At 37.2% G+C, this 26,217-nt stretch overlaps 2 protein-coding genes across 2 annotated transcripts in view; one reads left to right on the top strand and one right to left on the bottom strand.

Annotated features, from left to right (window-relative positions):
• The window catches only part of MAP3K3 (mitogen-activated protein kinase kinase kinase 3), a 126,750-nt gene that overhangs the window by 83,795 nt on the left and 16,738 nt on the right, over window positions 1-26,217 (bottom strand). Inside the window, exons 2-4 of the mRNA XM_007482552.3 lie at window positions 18,007-18,128; window positions 14,686-14,778; window positions 4,666-4,706 (exon numbers count right to left, since the gene is read on the bottom strand). Of these exons, the coding sequence (XP_007482614.1) occupies window positions 4,666-4,706; window positions 14,686-14,778; window positions 18,007-18,128 (256 nt within the window). The remainder of the gene's footprint in view (window positions 1-4,665; window positions 4,707-14,685; window positions 14,779-18,006; window positions 18,129-26,217) is intronic.
• LOC130457245 (receptor-binding cancer antigen expressed on SiSo cells-like) lies at window positions 396-3,093 on the top strand. Its single transcript, XM_056817060.1, has one exon. It carries the CDS (start codon window positions 2,281-2,283, stop codon window positions 2,923-2,925), a length of 645 nt encoding a protein of 214 aa, XP_056673038.1. The 5' UTR covers window positions 396-2,280; the 3' UTR covers window positions 2,926-3,093.

The following is a 26,217-nucleotide window of genomic DNA, read 5'->3' as shown; positions in this document are numbered from 1 at the left end:
GCCAAAAAGGTTGTAGAACAATAGTTCTACATGGCCCAAATTTGCCAAGACCAAGTCTAATCACACCACTCACATTTGTGAAGTTTAAAAAGTTATGGCACAAATACTATAGGAAATTTAGAAGGGGAAGATGTGGTGAAGAGCAGAAAAGATTGACTAGACGAGTCAAATGTGTGATCTGAAAGGCTTCTTCCACTGTCTTTTTTTGTAGATGCCTGAGACTGTTGCTTGAGTGATCTGATGTTCAGAAAAAAATCCTGGCTAGCCATCTAAGCAATACAAATTTCCTTAAACTTTCCTTTTAGGAGTTATTTTCCTTTATTTAATAACCGACACTGCTAATTTGACTCATCTACAAGAGCAGTAGTTATGTCATACTTTGAAAAATCTTTTTGTATCTTTTTTTTTGGTATCACTTTCATTTCAAAATTTATCCCTCCCCCATTTCTTCCTACTGGGCTATCCCGTGTTACAAAGAATGAAAAAGAAGAGGAAAAAAAGTAGTTCAGCAAAACTAATCAATGTATCAGTCATGTCTGATCATATATAAAATATTCCACACTTATGGGTTTCCCTCTGCCATTTCTGCAGAGTGGAGAGGGATCTTTTCTCAATTCTTCTCTAAGTTTGATTATTACAATTATGACTGAGTCATTCTTAAGCTTCCAATTCAATGCTACAGATATTCCTTCTGTCTTGTAACATCAACAGAAAGGCACTAAATCAATATTCTTAAGCAGCAATATTTTCTTAAGCTTCCTGGGCAGACTGATGGTGCTGGGAGGTTAGACTTTGGGGGATTGTCCTTTAAATCTATCACATTAACTTAAAGTGTCATCTCAAAGGTTAAAGATTAAAATCTCAATAAGGTTTACTTGAAGGTATATTTTCATCTTCTGAGAATGTTTAATATTTTTTTTAAAAGCCTCTGGACAAACTGAGGGGAAGAGAGAAGAAATAACTCTTCCCTGTCTCTCTCTCTCTCAGCCAATCTCAAGTCCAAACTAAGGTAAATCAAAAAGAGCTAGAGACCCTAAATAAGCCTTAAAATTAAAGTAAGTAGAAGCAGGAAGATGACTACAACATTATAAATGGAAAGAAAAAATGAAATTGAATGGTATGAAATTACAATAACCAATTGGTTCCAAACAAGCAATATAAGAATATGCCTCTCTCTTCTCTGTGGAGGTGAGGGACTATGAATGTAGAACATTGCAGATAATTTCAGATTTGGGGATGGGTTGGTTAGTTTTACCCTTTCATTCTTTATCTCTTTATCTCTCTCTCTCTCTCTCTCTCTCTCTCTCTCTCTCTCAAATTCTTCATTATAAAGAATGATACCCTTGGGGAAGAGGTAGATGTAAGTGATGTAAAAACAAAAAATAAACAATTTTTAAAAGAAATCAACATAAGACTAGAGTTATTTGATATAAGGTAGTTTGAACTTGGCATTGGCACAATTAAGCCCTGCATAAAGGCTTCAAATACACATATACTGTACACAAACACTGAAATGTCATTGCCCCTACAAGCAGCTCCATAAAAGAGTATGCAGTTTCCAAAACTATGGCACTAAGTCTCTGCCATTCGGGACTTCAGAAGTCAATTCCTGCCTGACCACCTTAAATATCTGTGGTTAGACCTAGCAGTTTATTTGATACCAAAACATATGTTCACTTTCTCTGTTCAGGTCTGCTCATAGTAACTGCATACCACTTTGGGAAGGAGGAATTTGGGCAAGTATAACTGCATAATTAGATTCACATACAACTGAGCTTTTTATGCAACTTTTCTTCTGAAAAATCTCTTCTAGTTCAAGCTCTCTCAAACACTACTTTGGGACAAAAGTGTAAAAAGCAAAGATGTTAGAGTGACAAATTAACTTCTGGCTACTAACAAGCAGCAGGAGACCAAACATTGGGGTTGGAGTTTAGAACACAGTTAAGTGGGTTTGCCCGCTTTACAAATCTGAGACTAGCACTGAAATTCTAACATGGCATGACAGAAGCCTGGCAAAAAAAATAATGATCATGCTTTTCTCAGGCACAGGCTTAATGGTTAATGTATTTTCACTTGTTAATAGTGGCCCCAACACTATTAGACACATCAAAGAGCAACTATGGTTCAAATTAGTGACTGAGTTACTTTTAAAATAAGTCATTCAGAATGAGCCGCTGAGTAAGGCCGAGGACGGGCGCACGTGCGCGTGCCTGCGTGCGCACTCAGAACCTCCACCGGGCTGGCGGGAAGGGTGGGGAGGGGCAGGTTCTGCTACCCATCATGGCTATCACACAGTTCCGGTTGTTTAAAGTTTGTACCTGCCTAGCCACAGTACTCTCATTCATTAAGAGGTTAATATGCAGGTCTGGCAGAGGACGGAAATTAAGTGGAGATCAAATAACTTTGCCAACCACAGTGGATTATTCACCAGTTCCTAAGCAGTCAGAAGTTGAAGACTGGAGCTCCTGGGATGAAGATGCACCCACAAGTATAAAAATTGAAGGAGGCAATGGAAATGGGACAGCACAGCAAAATACATTGGAACAAATAGAACCTGACTATTTTAAAGACATGGCACCAACTATAAGGAAAACACAAAAAATTATTATTAAGAAGAGAGAACCACTAAATTTTGGCATTCCAGATGGTACCACAGGTTTCTCTAGTAGATTAGCAGCTACACAAGATATTCCTTTCATTCACCAATCTCCTGAATTGGGTGACTTGGATACCTGGCAGGAGAATACAAATGCATGGGAAGAAGAAGAAGATGCAGCCTGGCAAGCAGCAGAGGAAGTCCTGAGACAGCAGAAAATAGCTGACAGAGAAAAGAGAGCAGCAGAACAACAAAGGAAGAAAATGGAAAAGGAAGCACAACGACTAATGAAGAAAGAACAGAATAAAATTGGTGTGAAACTGTCATAACGGATTTTTGACATTTCCATTTGAAGGATTTTGAGTTCCACAATATGAGGATCATTTGTTATGGGGTTAAGAGTATTTTTAGAATACAAACAAGCTGCTTGATTTTGATGTGTTTCCGTCAGGCCATCCAGGATACAAAGATTCTCCTGTTGCCACTTGAACTGCTAGTAGATGGGACTTAAACAAAATGAAAAGACTTAAGAGACAATATTTTTCTTCAGTATCTTCCAAACATGAAAGAAAATTGATCGCTGCAGAGAAGTTAATTACAGATGAGATGTGATAATAACTCTTCAGGTTTGTATTTCTAACTTGGAAAAAATTGGGTGTAAATTTCTAGTGGGAAAACCTACTCTGCCATCTATTATGCTTTCTTTCAAAATGTAAAAAAATGAAATAAACAATTTTAAAGAAAAAAATAAGTCATTCATCTCCTCCATTGCTTATAGCTCCATGTGTTTTTTATAGGAACTAATTAAACCACCATTCTTATGGAGTCACATGCACTCAAAGTTGTTTCTCTAGAATTTGGGGAGGAAAAGAACTGAAACTGTTCCAAGAACACACAAAGCAATTTTCAAAGTGGTCTGGAGATAGCCAGTAGGCAAAGAACTACCACTGACTATATTACATAGGTCAAGAGTTGATTGTATGGCTCTGACAATTAAGGGAGATTGATCTCTTACACCAAGGGAAATACTGTTCCCACAGATTCAATTAGGCTCTTTGAATGTACAGAGAACCTTGCTGGGAAGGGGTGGAGGATAAAGAGAAATGAGGCAGAAAAAAGAATAGTTCAGATTGGAGAGAAAGAAACAGAAAGAGTGAAGTAGAAGGGTGAAAAAGCAATGGGGGAGAGGGAGAAAGGGGAGGGAGAATGAGACAGAAAGAGAGAGGGAGAGAGGGAAAGAGGGGTAAAAGGAAAAGAGAGGGGGAGAGGGAGAGAGAGGGAGAGGGAGAGGGAGAGGGGGGGATGAAAAGAGAAAGATAACCAATAGTACCAGGACTTAAACCTTCTGAGAGCCCCCAAAACAGCAAAAGAAATATTTAGTTTCAAAAAAGGTAATTTCTGTTTCTAACCACTGGAAACTATTTCCTTATTTCATAATGCAAGGCAATTGAAATAAAAGCAATGGAAAAAAGGCAGGTGAAAAAAAATCACATCCTATCTACCTAAAGAACTTTGACAACTTTCACTTGTTCTGTCAACTAAAAGGCTCTCACAACAGAACAGAAATTAATTCTGTCTCCTTGTCATACCTTTGAAGCCTCTCATGATTGGTACAGCAGAGAGCTCTTCAAATTTAGAGGTCCATGCTTTGGGGTGAACTAACCCTAGAGCAGATACTGCAAGAGCTTCTGAATCAGCAGTGAGAAAGGCCCAGTCACATGGCAAATTCTTGCTGTCTCTCATCCTCTTCAGGAAGTGAAGGCTAAGAGAATGCTGAAAGCAAGATTCATATGGGACTGGGCTTTCTCCCCAACTGCTACCGCTAACAAAAGAGCAATGCAATCTTGGGTCCAGATTTCAACATAGAAGAATAGAAGTTAAAAGGATGCAGTAAAAATTTCTTCCAGAATGGATAGAAAGCCTGGTCCCTTATAGTCACTACTCTTCTGAGCCTTACCTCCCTGAACCCAAAGACCACCACTATGAGAAGACTCACTCCCCTGGACAGTGAATGTCCTAAGAACTTTACCAAACCTATGCCCTGATTACAAGGGAGGAGGGAGACTTACCGTCTTTCCCCACTGTGTTCAAATTTGATCCTTACATCACTCTGCCAAGGAAAGGAGAAAAACAGGTTAGGGATGATCACTTTGGTGGATGATTTTTCAACTATGTATTCGCTGGAATATACATATAGGCATTCTCACAAGAAAAGTCTGAGTCAGACATTTAGCATAGCTGGACAAATCTACCCCAGACAAATATTTCTGCTTCTCTGTCCATACAGAGCCATTTCATCCTCTTGCCAACACTCCAGACTACACAGTTGTGAAGTTATTCCCAAAGGCAGTGACCAATAAAGGCAGGACCCCTTGGAATGATGTACCCTCTCTACTGTTGTTCCCATCATGCTCTGTTCCTGCATTCATAGCAGGACCATTATAATTTCTATTCTTCCAAGTTATGATAGAATTTCCTGCCATGCTACCTCCACTGTTGCAGTTTCTATGCCCTTCCCTTTGGAAGTGGAGCAGCCTAATCTCCAGTCTTTATCTGAGCTGAATAGCTGACATGGCATCAAGGGGTTGAGGCATAAAGTCAAATCATGCTTCACACTTATTCTCTGGCTAACATTTTTGCATGAGTGAGATCTGATTAAAATTAAGTTTAAACACAGCCTTTATAGGGTATTAGAGTTGGGAAGAATCTTAGGAATTACTTAGGTTAAAAACTCATTTTAGAGGTGAAGAATCTAAGACCCATATGTCAAACTTCTATCTTCTAGGTAGGTGGCTCAGTGGATCAAGAACCAGGTCTGGAGATGGGGGGTTCTGGGTTCAAATCTGGCCTCAGACACTTCCTAGCTGTGTGATGCTGGACAAGTCACTTAATTGCCTATCCCTTACTGTTCTTCTGCCTTGGAAACTATAGTTAGAATCAATTCTAATATGGAAGGGTTAAAAAACCCTAAAAAAAACCTCTTATATTTTGACTCTTATTGGCCACTCACAGCTTCCCCTTTACATACTCTCTGTTTGGGTTAGAAAGTGCTAGGCCTGGAACACTGGATTTCAAACTCAGCCTCAGACACCTACTATGTGACCTGGGCAAATCACTTAACTTTCCTGTTTCAGTTTCTTTAACTGTAAAATGGGATAATAATAGCACCTACCTCTCAGAGTTATTATAAGGATAAAATAGGACAATATTTGTAAAGTGCATGGCACATAATAGGAGGTTAATAATGCTTGTTTCCTTTCTTCCTTCCAGTTAAACTTTCCAGAATTCAAAAGGTTATCTGCCACCTGTGTGCATTTATAGTGTTTAGCCCCTATGGCTAGAATACTCTTTCTTCTTCATCTTCAACTTTCAGAATCACTGTCTTTTTTCAAAGATCAGCTCAGGGGCCACTTCCCCCTTCCATGAGTCTCCCATCCCTACTCCCCAAATGAAATTGTTCTCTCCCTTCTCAAATATACTAGATCATTTTGTCTGCATCTTTCCTTTGCCTCCATTTCACTTCCCTACCTTTTCTAATAGTCATCTGTGTACTTGTGATTGTTTCATTTTTAAACTTCAGTATCTAAGAAAAATGCTTTACACCTAAGTGACACAATAAACCTTCATTAAAATGATTTTAGTTATCAATATCAGAAACCAACAGCAATACGTTCTTTGTGGTGGCAAAAAATTGGAAAATGAGAGGATGCCCTCCAATTGGGGAATGGTTGAACAAATTGTGGTATATGCTGGTGATGGAATACTATTGTGCTCAAAGAAGTAATAAACTGAAGGAATTTCATGTGAACTGGAATGACCTCCAAGAACTGATGCAGAGTGAAAGTAGCAGAACCAGGAAAATATTGTACACAGAGACTGATAGATACACTGTGGTACAATTGAATGTAATAGACTTCTACATTAGTGGCAATGCAATGTTCCAGGACAATTCTGAAGGACTTATGAGAAAGAAAGCTATCCACATTCAGAGGAAGATCTGTGGGAATAGAAACACAGAAGAAAAACAACTGCTTGATTACATGGGTCAAGGGGGATATGATTGGGGATGTAGACTCTAAATGATCATCCTAGTGCAAACATCAACAACATGTAAATAGGTTCAGATCAAGGACACATATAAAAAAACCAGTGGAATTGTGTGTCAGCTATGGGAAGGGGTGGGGTAGGGAAGGGAAAGAATATGATTCTTGTAACCAAGGAATAATGTTCTAAATTGACTAATTAAATAAAATTTTCAACAACAAAAAAAGAAACCAACAGCAATAGCAGTAGATAAGAAAAAAGGAAGAGGTGTCATGAATGGGAAATAGTTATCTTAAAGGAATTAACAGGTGATTAAAAAAATGAGATATTTAGGAAAACAAAGAGAAAAGGAAGGGAACCAGGAAACTAAGGTGACACAGAGATTTAAAATATGGGATAAAACAAGGAAGCAAGCATTTACAATAATATTCCAGTTAAGCATCAGAACAGAAAATGTGTGTATAAGGGGAGGGTGGTGGTGAAAGGAATGAAGTGAGTGTAGAGAGAAGATGGTCTATACATATAAAGAAATGGGAAGTAGGTGGAATGCACAGCTGAGTGGTAAAAAAGGAAGAAGCAGGGAGGCAAAGTGTAGTTATATTAAAGGTTCTTCCTCAGGAACAAGGAGATGGGAATTTCTTTAAGGGTACAGAAGAAGCCTAGGGCTAGTTATCTGATTGTAGAACAATGTCAAGAGAGACTGTCACCCCCCAAAAGAGCTAACATAAGGCAATAAGTCTTTTAAAGTTTTCTTCTTTATGTCCCCTAGCATCATCCCTGCAATATCACTTGTTATAGTAATGATAATACTAATTAATCTGGAAGTCAAACTTAAAGCAGCTCTCTTTGTCCCTTAGTGCATGAATATAAGTACTACCTCCTAGTAGCAGTAATTCAAGTATTAAACAAGCAATGAAATTAATCAACAGATACTTATATATTAAGCAACTACCATGCTCCAGGCATTGTGTTGGGCACTGGGGATACAAAATACAAAGAATGAAATAATCCCTACTCAGAGAAGAGCTGATATTCTAGAGGAGGGGGACAAGTACAAATATGCATACAGCACAAATATAAATAGACAGACTGACAGATAGCCAAGATAGACAGACTAAATAGATAGATGGTAGGTAGGTAGAAAGGCAGATAAGAGACAGACAGATAGATGATTGATAGATAGATAGATGGATGGATGGATGAATGGATGGATAGATAGACAGCAGTACAAGGCACTTAGGAAGGCAGACACTAGCAGGTAGAGTATCAGCAAAGATTTCATGCAGAAGATGGTATTTGTGCTCTATCTTAAATGATGAAAGGGACTCTATGGTACAGAGGCAAGGACAGAGTGCATTCCAGGTAGGGATGCATAATAGCCAGCTGAAGTTTAGCTCGATCTACCAATGTGTGTGGAGCTTAAATAGGAGAAACTGAGAAAAAGGAAAAATCTCAGAACTACGACTCTTTCTGGATGAGTCTGGGGAAAAGATGACGGCCAATTGCTCTTAAGTAGGATTGTGATAGAGGCAGACACAGACTGGTGAGGCCAATAAATTGCAGGTTAGAGAATCTTGGAAGTCTGGAAGGGAGGGAAGCCAACATTTGAAAGACTATCTGTGATTGGGGACGTGAGGTATTTGTGTTAGGAAGTCAATTTCAACTGTTCATGTTGTCTTGATTGGACAGGTTGGAGAACATAAAGATTCTTACTGTATGCAACTAGCAGGTCAGTCATTTAGCCTAAATTTCAGTTTCCTCAAAACTGAGAGGGGTTAAACTTGATTATTTCTCTTTTTCCCTCTTGAATATTTTTTCATAGTTACAAGATTCATGTCCTTTCCCTCATCTCCATCTAATCCCCTCCCGTAGCTGACACGAAATTCCACTAGGTTTTACATGTGTCATTGAACACTTGATTATTTCGAAGGTTCCTTTCAGAAATAAATCACATGAAAAAATAACAGAGAACAGTGTCAGGATAAAAGGTAATGTGACTAAGAAAATGATTCTTAGTAAGATCAGATTCCACTAATGCCATCAAGCTGCTTTATAGAAATGGCATTCTCATTCCCAAAATCTCAGGATAAATTTGGGGAAATGATCAGTTAGGGGACAAGGTGGAGAAATCTAAGAAATACTGAATTCAATATTTATTATTCATAGTTTTGATGGAGGTCCCTTTTATCAATGATTTCCCTGGAGTATGTGCCTAGTGGTACTATATTTGGGTCAAACAAAGGATGTGCACATTGTAGTTACCTTATTTGCAAAATTCCAAATCAGAAACGTAGGTTTTATGGCTATTTGTGAGCTACTGTATTTGCAAAATTCCAAATCAGAAACATAGGTTTTATGGCTATTTGTGAGCTACCTTCTACTCATTCTCTCTGGTTCTGTAACTCCCTACCACCTCTAGTGTACGTTTTTGAGTCTCTCACAAAATTCTGGGGCCTTATGACAAGGATGATAAATGGCTGAGAAGGAAAAGAAATTTTTTTTCAAAGAGAGCACAAAAATAAAAATTTAATTTTAATATGAACTTATTAGTCTATTTGAAAGGAATGTCAAATGCGCAAGTAACTATATCTCCTTCAATGAATCAGCTTTTACGAATTAGAAGGGTTCTTGGAGAGCATTTAGTCTAACTAGCCTAAAGGAGTATTTTTGAGTGGTCATTCAGTCGCTGCTTTACCATCTCATGAAGCAGCCCATTCCACTTTTGGATAGCTCTAATTATTCAAAAGTTTTTCTCTCCATCAAACCTCAATATGCTTCTATGATTTATATTCATTACTCCTAGTTTTGCCCTCTGGAGGCAAACAGAAAAAGTTTACTTTTAAACCCTTGAAAGATAGCTAACAAGTCCCCTTTGGGAAAATAATTTAAGAGGTAGTCTCTTCTGTTTTAGTCCCATATAGTAGTAAGATCCAAAGCAAAGAAGAGGAGATAAATTGGCAGAAGGGAGGATAGGATTCTCACCTATTGGAATTTCTAGCAGTTAGGTTATTATCTCCAAAAATCAGACTAAAGAGGCCTCATCCTATAGAAGAGCACTCTACTATAGACAAAGAATGTTTACCCTTTCCTCATTTTTGTTTACACTGCACATGCTTTTATTAGGGACTAAACTCAGTGCCAGAACATCCTCAGGCAATCTGTATTTTATATTGTCTGGGGTGATTTTAAATGGAATTTCTCTTTCTAATTCTTACTGCTAAGATGTGTTGGAAATATATAGAAATGTTGATCACTTATATGGGTTTTATTTGTATCCTACAACTTTGCTAAAGTTGTTGATTATTTTGAGTAACTTTTTGGTTGATTCTCTAGGATTCCTTAAGTAAACCATCATATCATCTGCAAAGAGTGATAACTTGGTCTCCTCATCACCTATTTTAATACCTTCAATTTCTTTTTCTTCTCTAATTGCTACTGCTAGTGTTTCTAGTACAATGTTAAATAATAGAAGTGATAATCGGCATCTTTGTTTCACACCTGATCTTATTGGGAAGGCTTCCAGTTTATCCCCATTGCAGAAGATGTTTGCTGATGGTTTTAGATATATACTGTTTATTATTTTTAGGAAAGGCCCTTCTATTCCTATACTTTCTAGTGTTTTCAATAGGAATGAGTGTTGTATTTTGTCAAAGGCTTTTTCTGCATCTATTGAGATAATCATGTGATTTTTGTTGGTTTGCTTATTGATATGGTCAATTGTGTGGATGGTTTTACTAATACTGAACCATCCTTGCATTCCTCCTATAAATCCTACCTGGTCATAATGAATAACCCTCGTGATCACTTGCTGGAGTCTTTTTTTTTTTAATATATTTTATTTGATCATTTCCAAGCATTATTCGTTAAAGACATAGATCATTTTCTTTTCCTCCCCCCCACCCCCCATAGCCGACGCGTAAATCCACTGGGCATTACATGTTTTCTTGATTTGAACCCATTGCTTTGTTGATAATATTTGCATTAGAGTGTTCATTTAGAGTCTCTCCTCTGTCATGTCCCCTCAACCTCTGTATTCAGGCAGTTGCTTTTCCTTGGTGTTTCCACTCCCATAGTTTATCCTTTGCTTATGAATAGTGTTTTTTTTTCTCCTAGATCCCTGCAAATTGTTCAGGGACATTACACCACCACTAATGGAGAAGTCCATTACCTTCGATTATACCACAGTGTATTAGTCTCTGTGTACAATGTTCTCCTGGTTCTGCTCCTCTCGCTCTGCATCACTTCCTGGAGGTTGTTCCAGTCTCCATGGAACTCCTCCACTTTATTATTCCTTTTAGCACAATAGTATTCCATCACCAACATATACCACAATTTGCTCAGCCATTCCCCAATTGATGGGCATCCCCTCGTTTTCCAGTTTTTGGCCACCACAAAGCGCTTGCTGGGGTCTTTTTGCTAGTATCCTACTTAAGATTTTTGTATCTATGTTCATTAAGGAGATTGGTCTATAGTTTTCTTTCTCTGTTTTTGACCTGCCTGGCTTTGGAATCAGTACCATACCGTTTGTTACCTTTCTGCTTCCCTATATGACACAAATCAATTCTCTGCCCCAATGTATTTGATTGTTCTTCCCTCTTTGAATCAATTTCAATGCATGTAAGAGTTGAGATTTCCATCTTCAACCTCTTTACCCTTCCAGTATATTGACGTTCTCCCCCCCTCCCACCATAAGCTTCTTTGTGATATATAAATTTACTCCATTTTGTTTCTTTTCCCATTTCTCTTAGTATTAACCTCTTTTTTTTTAACTCGTTGTATATATGTATTTATGCATACATATATCTATAGACATATTTATGTCTTGGCATTTCATCCTATACAGTTTGTCACTGTTCCCTCTAAGTATAATTCTTCTAGCTACCCAAGTGATAATAACAATTTTTAAGAGTTACCAATATCCTCTTTTCTTATAGGGATACATATCATTTTAACTTATTGGGTCCCTTAAAAAAAAAAAAAGGTTGTTCTGTTTTGTTTTTGTTTTTTCCCCCTTTCCTAATCACCTTTTGATGATTCTCTGTGTTTGGGCATAGAATTTCCTGTTCGGGTCTGGTCTTTTCTTTACAAATGCTTGGAATGCTTCTATTTTATTAAATGACCATACTTTCCCCTGTAAGAATATAGTCAGTTTTGCTGGGTAGTTGATTCTTGGTTGTAGAACTAGATCCCTTGTTTTCCAAAATAGCATATTCCGTGGCTTTCAGTCCTTCAGTGTGGATACAGTCAGATCCTATGTTATCCTTACTGCAGTTCATGAATGACACGAATGACTTGAATGACTACAGCTTGTAATATTTTTTCCTTGGTCTGATAGTTCTTGAATTTGGCTATAACATTCTTAGGTGTTGTCAGTTGGGGATTAAGTACAGGAGGTGATCTGTGGATTCTTTCAATCTCCATTTTCCCCTCTTATTCTAGAATGTCAGAGCTGTTTTCTTGGATAATTTCCTGTAGGATGATGTCCAGGCTTTTCCTTTTGTCATGGTCTTCTGGTAGACGAATGATTCTTAAGTTGTCTCTCCTGAACCAATTTTCTAAGTCTTCTATTTTCTGAACGAGGTATTTCATATTTTCCTCAATTTTTTCATTCTTTTGATTTTGTTTTATAGTTTCCTGCTGACTTGTGAAGTGGCTTGCTTCTAATTGTTTTATTCTGGTTTTTAAAGATGGGATTTCATCCCTGGCTTTTTGGTCAACCTTCTCCTTCTGGTCTGATTTTCTTTGGAGGTCATCTTTCATCTTCTTTGCCTCATCTTTCATCTCCTTTGCCTCTTGCTTTTTAAGTTCTTTTCCCAGTTGTCTTCAGTCTCTCTTAATTGTGTTTTGAATTGTATTTTGAGTTCTTCTAAAGCCTGTGTCCAATTTGCTGGAGTTTCTGTGTTTTTGCTTGGTGTTCCTTCATCCTCCTCTGTTACATTTGCTCTTTATTCATTGCCTGGATAGAAGCTGTCGATTGTAATTTCTTTTTTCTTTTTCTGTTGTTTGTTCATATTTGCCCCTTCTTTTCCCCCTGTGCAGGATACTGCACTCTTGCTCCTCTCATTATGTACTGGATCTGTGGTTTGGGGCTTTTCTGTCAGCCTTCACCCCTGGAGCTTAGTCAGCAAATCTCTCAGAGCAGTCTGTGGGGGAGGGGTATTGGAGCTTTAGCTCCCCTACCCTCTGAAGGCTTGGTGAGATTAAGTCCAGCTTAGTTGAAGTTGCAGAGTTGGATGTGCCCTGAAGCCAAAACCTTGGGAAAAGGGGGTAGGGGGACAATATGAAGTGTCTCTACTGCTGAGACTAGGCTGCCAGCTCTGTGCTTCTTCTCCAACTGTTTCCCCATTGCCTGTGTTCAAAGCTCTGAGTCAGGTATAGCTTTGCCCGCAAGGTACTCCCTCCAGACTAGCACCCTTGCCCACCCAGAGGTTCCAACCACTGCTGGAGGCTCAGGGCTCTAGGTGGGGGAGGGGTCTTGGGAACCTTCTTTCTTCCTTCCGCCTTAAATCCTAGTGTTTTCAAATTCAAGATTTTGGGGGGTTGTACCTTTTAAGTTGAGTCCAGCAGAAGGGTTCCTTAGCTCTGTCCTATTGTTAGGTTTGGTTTTCAGTCCCCTAGGAGTATTTAGTTTTTAATCAGTAAGGAAGGTCTGAAGAGGTCTGAACTTTCTCTGCCTCTACACCGCCATCTTGAATCCGCCTCCTACTCAGTGATTTTTGCATCAACAAGACAGTGGGCCACAGGTTGCTGATTCAGGAATGAAGCCCGAATCATTAACAAGTCATTTTCCATCTATCAAAACATAATCAATTTCATTTTTTATGCCATTCAGTCTTCCCATCTTCAATACCTACCAATTATTTTTCTTTAATAAAATAGTTACTGAATAGTAGTTAAGCTCTGTAGGTTTCAAACTTCAGTTTACAGATTTCTGGCCTCTCTCTTTACTTTTTCCTAATCCATATTTTCCACCTTTGTATTGAAATCACTAAGAATCAAAGTATGTGATAATTTAATATAGAGGATCTTATTGAAATTTGAGTAGAATTTTTCAGCTACTTTATCATATGCAATAGATGCTAGTGCATAACAATAATTTTCATAGTGGTATTTTTTTCCAACACTTATGAGCACTACAATATGAGATGGCCAATTCCATGAAATGATATTTCTTTTTGTCCATGGGACCACTATTAAATCCATTTTACCAAATTTCTTATTTTCATCTCCAAGGAGAACCTATGATTCATTAATTCATTAGTTGCCGGTCTTTTATCCTCTAGTTTCACTTATAGTAACAATGTTGAAATAATGTCATATCTTCTAGTATGTCTACTCATTAGTTGTTGAGCAGCGATTTCAAATTTATCACATCAATAGGTTAGTTTACAAAGTTTCCAAAAACTGTAATTCTTGATATCTTCTGCTCCCTCTTCTGATGCTTTGCTACTGTCACTTCAGAAGTGGAAGAGCCATCTTGCACTTTTTATTTTTTAAACTAAAGGTGACTTTGCATTTTTATTTGTTTCATGGATTGTTTTGGCCAAGGAATTCATCACTAAGAAGCTAAGCCTACTGATAATGAGCCACTTCATAATTAACTAGGCTCATTATAGAAGGACAGATTCCATTTGCTGTAGGAATTACATTAGAATGTTATGCTGGGGCATAACAGAACCTTCCAGGGCTTGTCTTCCACTAGCATAATTTGGAGAATGCAAGGTCAACTCCACACCACAAGGAGGAATCTAACTAAATATGACTTTGTGAAGAAGAAAGTACACTAAATGGAGAAAATAAATACACCTCACTTTTAAATTTTTAGTCTCTCCACCAACCAAGTAGTTTCCTTAAATTCAGGATCAATTTTAGAGGCTGCATCATAGTGAAATGTGCTACTTACAAAATACAGAATGTAAATAATCTAACTTTACTTCCCTTTAAAAGAACTCAATTGAGGCAAACAATTCATCACTCTTCCAACCGTAATATCACATCATACACACTCTGTGAAGATTCATTTCAGTTTAAAGTATAAAACTTACCGAAATTTTCTTTTCTTCGCTGGCCCCAGCACATGGGTTCGTTGTTATTGCAGGGCTGTTCAAGAGGGCTGAGCTGCTGCTGTTATGTTTTTTCTTTAAAAACAAAAACAAAAAAACTATTGTTAATATAATTGTATCTTCCATAAAATGAGGTAAACTAAATGAAAGACAAAATATAATGTAGATAAATTGTGGTCTCTCTCAGCTAAGACCATGCAGTAATTTCCCAACTCTGTCTTTTCATCAGGAATCACTAGGATCAATCTTTTCACTGACCTTTTGACTTTATAAGCAGCTGAAAAAACAACCAATGACTTCACCCAGTTTGAAGGAAAAAAATACCTAGCAGGTCTCTCTGACCCAGTTAAGCTAGATCAGGGCTTGCCTCATAATGATTTCTTAGCTCTAATCATATGCATTTCTTGAAATGTGTCCTTCTTCCTCCCTAGGATACTCAAGCCCTCTTATACCCAAATTCTAAAGTAACTCTGGTCCTCTGAAATCAAAAAAGCTATTATTTTTCTATTAAGTAGTTGCTTTCCATTTGATTTCATATGTTTAGAAGAATAGCATTTAGATAGCATTGCACCAAACATTTGACATCACATAAGGAGTGAGGTCACCAAACCCAAATCTGGGAGTAAGGCCTTATTCTGGCAAAACATTACTTCCAAATGGTACTTTGAACACCTTCTAGTCATAAATGGGAGATCCCAAACAATGAGACTGTAGAGAAATCTATGGCAATTTGGAAAAAGAGTGCAAAAGTTGAGTTAGGTAGCTCAGTGGATTAAGAGTCAGACCTAGAGACAGGAGGACCTGGGTTCAAATCTGGTCTCAGACATTTCCTAGCTGTGTGACCCTGGGCAAGTCACTTAACCCCCCATTGCCTAGCCCTTACCACTCTTTGGTCTTAGAATCAATATACAGTATTTATTCTAAGACAGAAAGTAAGGGTTTAAAAAAAAAGTGAGTTCTAGTCCCAAAGAAACCCAAAAGTAATAAAGAAAATAAAATCATATTGTAACTAATCACCCTTATTAAGTTATGCACTTAATTGGGCTAATGAGATTCTGGACTCTCAACACTGCTAGCACCAGAAAATACTGTACAGATATATTCAACAGTCCTCAGAAGGAGAATCGATAGCACTGCATGTACCCAATCCAGGATCCAAAAGCACTCCTTAAAAGAGCTAAAGGAATCATCTAAAGTGAATTAAATCTTTATCCTATTTGTGGAATGAATAGACCATTATTTGACACATATCTGGCCTGCCCTTTAGGGGAAGAAAGGATCTAGGTAACAACCAGAAACAGAAGACACTGGAGGTGAGAGCATGGAGCTTTAATCATCATGTAGGTTTAATGTTTCTGGAAAAATAAGAGCTCTTTTTGAAGAAAAAAAGTCAACTCTCAATTATCTGGGAAGTGGGGGCAAGGAATGGTAAGGATAATGAAAAAAAATTATATTACATTAGCTCTTAGAAAATGTGTTTGTTTTTTTAAACCCTTACCTTCTATATTAGAATCAATACTATATATTGGTTCCAAGGCAGTAGAGTGGTAAGGGCTAGGCAATGAGGGTTAAGTGACTTGCCCTGGGTCACACAGTGTAATCCTTAAAATTTCTTAGACTTATGAATGTTGGAAATTTCCCCTTTGGGAAATTTCATACTTGAAAAAATCTCCTACTGATAGTAAGAACTCTATTGGAATATGAAACTCCTTGGCATGGGAGGATCCTTCTCCTCCCTACTTAAGACTACTTTAGGACAGAAACCTTTTGCTAAACAATGGAAAGAGCTTTGACCTATGCTTAAGCATAGAACAGGAAGTTCTTTGAGTCATGATTAATTTTAGAATTGATACAATAGAGATACTTGGAATGACAGAACCAGGTCTTGGAAACTGCAATCTCCACCCTACTCAAAGTAACAGGATTTAGGAAGGGCTGCAGCAAAGATCAAGATTTAATTATTTGAGAATATGACCTTCAATAGACATGTGCAAAGGGGAGAGACCTCTGGGCGGTCCTGGGTTAAGCTAGAGCCACCACTGGCACAGGGGAGACATCGACAGTGATTGGTAGATGTGAGAACTGAGGGGAGGAAACTTAGATTTTTGGCTTAAAGTTAGTGGGGTCTGAGGACTGGAGAAGTGGATGCTCTGAGGAGGCTGATGCACTGAAGGAGGTCTGAGAGGAGAGAGGTCCTGGAGGGAGAGCTCCTGGAGAGGTCTTGAAGGAGGCTGTGGAAGGAGAACTCAGGAGGAGTCAGGAGGAGAATTCTCTGGAAACATTTCTTGAAAGGAGGCTCTCTTGAAGGCAGAGCCTGAGGTTGGCATGAGAAGCCTTACCTAGAGAGATCTTGGGTGAGTGATAAAACCAACTGACTGATTTATCTCTTAGGACTGAGGTCTAGGCCTTATTGGCTTGAGGCCCTTCATTCTTATTCCTTTCTTACTTTCTCTCTTTTTCTATTGATTAATCAGTGTATTATAAATTAAATTTCTCTATAAAACCCAGTTGGCTTGGGCATATTCATAAATTGGGAATATATTCCCTGGCGACCATCTTATATTTATATAAACCCAAGACACAGTAGAAAACATATTTCAGCGGTCATAATTGATATATATATTTCCCTTGCTCCCAAACATTTTAATTATCACAGTTTATGGCTCCCACTCTCTTATCTACAACTATTTAATGCTCAAAACTATTTTAAATCTAACAACAGCCAGGAAGTGTCTGAGGTCAGATGTGAACCCAGGACCTTCCATCTCTGGGCCTGGCTCTAAATCCACTGAGCCACCTACCTGCCCTCAGAACACATGTTTAAGAAGGAATTTTACCTTCCTAAGTTTTATGTGTGTCATTATTAAATTTTAAATAAACTAATAATTGATTTAATTTTCCTGAGAACACTACTGAAGTGACTGGATGGATACATTCTGATTTGGAAAGACAGCCAATCTAGAATAAACAGTTTGCTAGATAATCTATAAAGCAAAATGGAAAGTTAGATATAATACTTTTTAGTTCATCTACTCATTCTAGTCTCTTTACAGATGAACAAGAAAGATGCTGTAGTCATAGAAATAATGTTTAGGGTTCATGATTAAGGACCTAGAAATTTCAAAAGTCTTAGATACTTTACCTCTTCTTTATCACTTACCATTTGACATGGTAAGGGAGTAATTACCACTCTAGTCATGAGTATCAAAGTAAAGAGAAGCTCTTGGTTTTACTACACATTTCCCACCTCAAAGGCAAACTTTCTCTAGAAGGGTCATCAAATCTTGTAGGAGCCACACCTACCTGTCTACTTGGGTGGCCAGTTTCTTTGTTCTTCATAGTCTCAAAGCCAGGCAGTCTGTGACGTCGGCCCATCTGGAGAGCCACCAGATCTTTCATGATTGAATTCAATGCCTCCTGTTCATCTGTAATAAAAGGGAAAAACATAGGTTAGATCACTAAATTTCAAGTCACAAAGGCAATTGCAGAAAATACCCTGCCTGCCACTGTGTGGTCCAAATAAGATCTATGAAACTTGTTTCAACATGATACATCCACAAGTCAATTTTTATTAAGTGAGAAACTGAACTTAAGCCACTCATTTGTAGTCTGATGGCTCTCAAACTAAAGTTCTGATATTTTTTCCAATTCTACTTTCTTCTGGGGAAAAAAAAAGCTCATAAGCAAAGGGTCAGGCCCAGTCCCTTGGAAGCTCAAACAGGGAAAGTCCATCTAAAATCTGGAACAGAGGAGCAGAGACTATCACAGCAGAGGTACCCAGAGAAAGTCAGCATTCTGCCTCTGGGACATAAAAGCTTCTAGTATAATGAGTTCATTTCAAAATTATCAGGTGGTTACAATAAAGCTCACCCATCATATCCCCTTTTCTCACAAGTTTAAGGGGGCCTGATACTTTCTAATGATATGGCAATTCTATTGTTTTTTTCTTACTAAAAATAGTTGCTGCTTTACTAACTTTAGTTTTGGCCTTTTTTCTTTAAAATAGAACAAACAACCTGAGTCAGCTCTTTATCTACCATGCCATGTTCTCTCAATTTAATTACCAAATTTGGGATTGATAAGAAGATTCCAGAACTATGGCAGAGCAGATATACCAGATGAAACACTAGAAAGGAATAGGAAAGAAATGTTACTCTGCTTTGCTAAGGCGGCAAGTAAATCACATACCCAAATTAAGCAAGTAGACAAAGTTTCATATAAAATAAAATTCCTACTAAACCATACAAGTCATCACTTTCTCTGAAACTTTCTTTCTTCAAGTTACCTAGAACAATGAAAGGTTATGAGTTGGCTCAAGGTCACACAGCCAATACGTGTCAGAGAAGAGAACTAAACCAGGTCTTCCTAGTTCTGAGGTCAGTTCTCTATCACTTTTGCAATGCTACATGGGACGTGCTAAAACAAAAGAGTTTATATTTTATTCTAGAGGCAACAAGGAGTCACTGGAGATTATTGAACAGGAAGCGACATGGTCAGATCTGATCTTATTAAAAAGAATCACTTTGACAACTATGTGGAAGGAAGACTGGAAGAGAGATAACAGAGAGACCAATTAGAAGGCTATTGCAAAGAATAAAGCAAGAGCTGATGAGGGCCTGAACAAAAATTTTGACTGTGTGAGTGCTAAGAAGACATTGGATGACAGAGACACTGGGGACAAAGAAATACCAAGATATAACAAGTGAATAGGTAATGTGGATCAAGAGAGAATGAGTCAAAGATGATGCCAAAATTACAATTCTGAGAGACCAGCTGAAGGGGGGGGGGGATATTAAGTTCTATTTTGGACATGTTATGTTTGACATGTCCCCAGGACATGCAGTTTGAAACATTCAATAGGAGGTTGGTGAAATGAGAAATTTAAGGGAAAGACCAGGATATTTAGCTCTAAGGCATCTGCATGGAGCTAAAAATTAAAAGCTTAGGAGCTGATGAGGTCACTGAGATAGTATAAAGAGAGAGAAGACCCAGGATAAAGCCTTGAGGAACATAAACAGGGGTCAAAATATGGAAGGTAAGCCAGCAAAGAAGACTCAGAAGAAATGGTCAGACAGTTAGGAGAATTGTATAGATTTGAAAAACCTCAGAGGAGAGGAAGTGACAGAGGCAGCTGAGAAGTCAAGTAGGATGGGGACTGGGAAAAGACCACTGGATTTGGTAATCAAAAGATCATTAGTAACTCTGGAGGCAATAGTTTCAATTCAAAGGTCTTTAGCAACCAACTAGATTGAGTTCAAAGATGGGATCCAATATATATATATATATATATATATACACACAGGTTTCTTTATTTCTCAAACAAAAGAAAATTTTTTTAATGAAGACATCATCTTTCATTTTGTAGAAAAGGGTACTGTTATAAGAGTAGTTTAACTAGATGCCATATTTTATTTCCAGGAAGTTAGTTGGATCTTGGCATCAGTTAATGATTGAATTTTGGGGGGAAGTTTGGGTAAAAAAAAAAATGCACTCTTTAGGAATGATTTGGCACTATCTCCTGAAATCAGAAACAACTGATATCACAAATGTAGATTTATAGGTATTGGTCTCAAGCCAAAGCTATATTCATCTCTTGTAGGGTCAGGATCCTAGGCTCTTTGAGGAAAAAAGATAATGAGAGAAATGAAGGAGCTGACTATTTTAAACATTTCTTCCTAGCTTGTTATTTTGACATGATTCGTAAGTTTCATCTGAAAAAGAAAAAAGGGCTTAAGAAAAACCTTATCACAATGATAAGTAATATTTATATAGCATTTCAGATTTGAAAAGTGCTTAATATACGTATTTCATATGATCCTCACAACAACCTGATGAGGGGAGAAACATAGCTATCATCCATTTTACAAGTAGGCTTACAAGGAACACATAATTTCATGATAAAAACACCAAAAAAAAATACAAAAAAGGATATACACTGAATAGGACAACATAGAGATTAGGAACCAGGAATAACAAATGTACTAAAGTCTAGGTGATACAAAAACACATAGGAATCTGACTGGTGATAGAGGATTAGCTACCTGGTGAGAGAAATACATAAGAGGAAAATTTTGAGAAGGTAGGCTGTTTTAACTGTAGCTTAAGGATTTGAGGAAAAGGACAAAATTAAACAAAGATGAAAAGAAGGTGTGTCCTTAAGCGAGTATTGGATATAGGCAGAGATGTACTCAGAGATGAAGACAGGGAAAGAGAATTTGAGATCAAATATTTGGTATAATACTATGAAGTTTAAAAAAATTGGGATTTTTGTTTGATTCACTAGTCACCTATTACCATTAGTGGGATCTTAGGAATGTGATATATCTTTTTTTTTATTTAATTTTTTTCCATGGTTACATGATTCATGTTGTCTCCTTCCCCTCTTCCTTTTTCCCCTCCCCAGAGTTGACAAGCAAGTCCACTGGGTTATACATACATTATCACTCAAAACTTATTTCCATATATTTCATTTTTGTACTGAAGTAATCTTTTAAAACCAAAACTCCAAATTATATACCCATATAAACAAGTGATAAATCATACATTTTCTTCTGCATTTCTACTCCCACAATTCTTTCTCTAGATGTAGATGGCATTCTTTCTCATAAGTCTCTCAAAATTATCCTGGATCATTGCTTTGCTATTAGTAGCAAAGTCAGTTACATTTGATCGTCCCACAATGTTCCAGTTGCTGTGTATAATATTCTCCTGGTTCTGCCACTCCCCAATCAAGGGACACCTCCATGTTTTCCATATTTTTTTTTGCCACCATGAAAAGCACAAATATAAATATTTTTACACAAACAGATCCTTTCCCATTTTTAAAAATCTCTTCAAGATACAAACCTAGTACTGGTATTGCTGGAATAAGAGCATGCATTCTTTTAAAGTCCTTTGGGCATAATTCCAAATTGCTTTCCAGAGCAGTTGGATCAAGGAATATGATATATCTGATAATACTTCATGCACACGATAGGGAAATGAGGAAAAGCTACTGGTGATTTAACCATAAATAAGGTAGGAACTGCAGCACTGCAACTAGAGGTAGCAGCTGAAAGGGAAATATTAGAAAAAATCAAATATACTTCAGTACTTAGGGCAAAGACTGGAAAGTGGTGCTATCAATGGTGATTAGGAAACGGAATAAGGAAAGTCATAGAACCACAGAATTTGAGTTTAGAAGGCATCTCAGCGGCCATCTAGTCCAACTCTTTAAACAAAAGAATCCTTACTAGAATACATTTAGCAAGTCATTTTACACTCTTTCTGCTTGAATAATTCCAAGAAGGAGGAAGCTTCTACCTCCTAGGATAGCCATTCCACTTTTGGACAGCTTTAATCGCTAGGAAATTTGTCTGGACATCAAACCTAAATTTGTTTTTCTGCGTCTTCCACTCATTACTCCTGTTGTTGATCTCTGGGGCCAAATAGTATCAGTCTAATCCCCTCTTCGGCATGAGTTTAAAATACTTGAAAATTATCATGTGTTCCCCAATTCTTTTATTTTGCAGTATAAAGACCCTAATTTCTTTAGTTTTTCTCAAATGCCATTGACTCAAGACCCTTCATTATTTTGGCTGCCCCCTTTGGACACTTCATTTTATCAATTTCTTTCCCCAACTGTGTTGCCCTAAAATTAACACAATACCTCAGGTATGGTTCAATCAGGAAAGGACCAAAGATCATAGATCTAGAGCTGGAAGGTGTCTCAAAGGTCATCTTGTCCAACTACTTCATTTGCCAGATGAGAAAATTCAGGCCTGAGAGTTTACGTGACTTGCTCAAGGTCACACAGTAAGCATCGAAGGCAAGCACCACTCAAGATTCCCTAACTCCAGAGCCAATGTTTTTGGAACAAGCACTTCCCATATCCTGGAAACTATGCTTCTCTTAATGTAGCCCAAAGGTTTTGTTGGCTGCCATATCATGCACCTGATTAATGATGAACTTGCAGTCCTCCAGATCTTTTATAAGATAACTTTTGCCTAACCAGGGCTCCTCCTCCCTCTTGTACTTAAGTCAAAGTTTGATCTAAATGCAAGACTTTACATTTATCTTGCTTGAATTTCATCCAACTTGATTTAACACAATGAACTAGACAGTCAAGCTATTTTAAACATTTTCCCTTTTTATTATCATAAATTTGATAAACATGAACATTTCTATATATAAAGGAGAAGAGAAAAATAAGGTTATATATAAAGCCATAAATTTCTGTTAGGCATAGCTTTGGAGTTTTCGATATATTTAGATTTAACACAGTTGTGTGTGTGTGTGTGTCAGAGCCTCCTGTGCTCTCTTGTTTATAGTGTAATAGTATAATTTAGTATCACTCTACCACGATCCACAATCCTCAGTTCTCTATAACACTCCTCAAAAAGCATAAAAACCTTCTGTTATAACAAAAAAGTAGTCACACAACATACATATACATATTAGCCATGTCTAAAAATATTATGCATCATTCTGCACCTCTAGTCCATCATCTCTCTACCAGAAGGTGGGAAGGATTCATCAGCTTTCTGTCATCTCAACTAATCAATGCCTTGATCAGAGTTCTTAAACCTCACGGGATTATTTTCTTTATAATGTTGTAGTCTGTATAAATTGTTCTCCTGCTTTTGCTCACTTTACATTAGTTCATACAAGTCCTTCCTAGTGATTCTGAAATCTGTCCCTTTTGTCATTTCTTAAGAGTGTAAATAAAATCATTATATTCATATACACTAATTTGTTCAGTCATTCCTAAGTTTAATGGATACACATTTTGGTTCCAGTTCTTTGTCACAACAAAAAATGCTGTTATGAATATGTTTATACATATGGATCTTTGCTCTCTTTTATCTCTTTGGTACTATGCCTCCTTTTATTCTTTAAAACACAGACTTTTATTTCAGTTCCAAGTTCTCTCCTTCTTCTACCCTTCCCCTACCCATTGAGAAGGCAAGAATACAATATTGATTTCACATATGAAGTCATACATAATGTAAGTCTGCATTCGCTATGTTTTAAAAATGAAAAGATAGAATAAAATATTGTTCAATCTAAACAACAAGTCCACCAGTTCTCTATCTGGAAGTAGATAACATTTTTTTTTTCATGAGTCCTTTGAAACTGTGGTGATTCACTGTATCAATCAGTTACTAGTCTTTCACAAATTTTGCTATTTTTGTATAAGTTGGTTTTCTAGTTCTGCTCACTTCACTTTGCCTCGGGTCAGATGAGTCTTCCCAGTTTTTCTGAAACCATCTCCTTTATAATTTCTTATAGCACAATAGTATTCTATTACATTCACATACCCATAACTTGAGGCAGCTAGGTGGCACAGTGGATACAGTGCCCAATCTTAAATGGGGAAGACTCATCTTCCTGAATTCAAATCTGGCCTCAGACACTAACTGTATGATCTTGAGTAAGTCACTTAACCTTGTTTGATTCAGTTTCCTCATCTGTAAAAATGAGCTAAAGAGGAAAATAGCAAACCACTCCAATATCTTTAACAAGAAAACCCCAAAATAGGGTAGCAAAGAGTTGGACACAACTGAAAAAAGACCATACACTACCACCATAACTCGCTCGGCCATTCCCCATCGATGGGTATCTCCTCAGTTTCCAATTCTTTGCCATTACAAAGAGAGGTACTATGAATGTTTTTTAACATATGGGTTCTTTTCTTCTTTCTTTGATCTTCTTGAGGCAAGGACCCTACCAGCACTACTGCTGGTTCTAAGAGTATTCACAAATTAATAACCATTTGAGCATAGTTTCAAATTGCTTTCCAGAATGGTTAGACTAGTTCATAGCTTCACCAACAGTAAAGACTAATATTAATATTATTTTCCCATTTCTTCTGCCTGTTATTTTTATTAATCTGATGGGTGTGAAATGGTATTTCAGAGTTGTTTAAATTGCATTTCTCTAATTATTAATGATTTAAAGCATTTTTATATGACTTGGATGGTGAGTGGGTCTAATTTTTTGTAAATTTGGCTCTGTTCTCTATATTTGAGAAGTAAGATCTTTACTCAAGAAACTTGTTGCAAACATTTTTTTTCCACAGTTTCCTGCCTTTCTTCTAATTTTTGGCTACATGGGTTTTGTTTGGGAAATTTTTTTAAATTTTATATAGTCAAAATTATCTATTTTACTTCCTGTAAACTTCTCTATCTCATTTGGTTATAAACCCCATCTCCCACTCATAGGGTAATTTCTTCAATGCTCCACTAATTTCTTATGAAATCATCTATAATGTTTAAATAACTTAACCATTTTGAGCTGACTTTAATATATGGTATGAGTTGTTGGTCTATGCCTGTTTTGGCAAACCAATGGCACATATGCTAGAGCATACCAGAGGGCCATTCTCCCTCTCCAGGAACGCATGAAGGCATTTCTCACATGACCCACCCCTCTGCCCTACAGCCTAATGGGAGTGCTTCCTCCCTTCCCTGTCTGGGGTAAGGTGGGAGGGGGCAGGGCTCACATGCAATCTGAGGGATTGTAGTTTGGGCACTTGGTCTCTAAAAGGTTCATCATCACTGATCTATTCCATAGCTTCTGCTGGACTATTTTCCAGTTTTTTCCAGCAGTTTGTGTCAAATAGTTTGAAATGTAATACTGCTAGGTTCTTTTTCTTTCCTTTTTTTCCCATTGATTCCTTTGGATATTATTGAGCTTTTGTTCTTCCAGATGAGTTTGGTTTTTTTTTTTCAAGGCATATAAATTCTTTGATAGCTTGACTGGGATGGTGCCCAATAAATTAAGGTAATATTATATTTTTTGTTATATTGACTTGGTTTACACATGAGCAATGAATATTTCTCTAATTATTTAGATTTGTTTTTGTGTAAAAATATTTTATAACTGCATTTGTATATTTCTTATGTATGTTTTGTCAGATAGGACTTCCAAGTGCTTTATATTCTCTATAATTATTTTAAATGGAATTTCTCTTTTATTTTCCTACTGGATTTTGTTGATAATATACAGAAATGCAAATGATTCATGTGTGTTTATTTTATATCCTTCAATTCTGATGATGTTGTTTCAATTAGTTTTTTAGTTGACTCTCTAAGAAACCATCATAGTATCTGAAAAATGTAATACAATTATCCCTTCCGCATCATGAGGGTGAAGGGTACAGCACCCCTACCATCTGGAAAATCCACATGAAATTTTTTGGCCCTTCTTTTGTACCAAAGAAAAGGTGTGAGATTTTTTTTCTTTTATATAATTTTTGGGTTAAATATATTTCTGAGTTTCTGAACTTTTTGTGTTGCCTGCTAGCCTTTGTGTGTTGTCTGCAGTTTCCACAGAACTTCCCAAAGATTTCCATTTAATTTTTTATGGAGACTCACAATACACCAAAACCAAGATAGGAAAAGTTGCAAAGTAGAAGAGATAACAGTAAGTTTTTTCTCCCCAGTACCTATTTCTATTCCTTTTATTTCTTTTTTCTTATCTTTTTGCTATAACTAGCATTTCTAATATGATAGTGAATAGTACTGGTGATAA

The sequence above is a fragment of the Monodelphis domestica genome, chromosome 2 (assembly GCF_027887165.1).
Source record: "Monodelphis domestica isolate mMonDom1 chromosome 2, mMonDom1.pri, whole genome shotgun sequence".
Classification (NCBI taxonomy): Eukaryota; Metazoa; Chordata; class Mammalia; order Didelphimorphia; family Didelphidae; genus Monodelphis; species Monodelphis domestica.
Note: the sequence above shows the minus strand (reverse complement) of the source record. Positions and strands in the feature narration are given on the sequence as shown.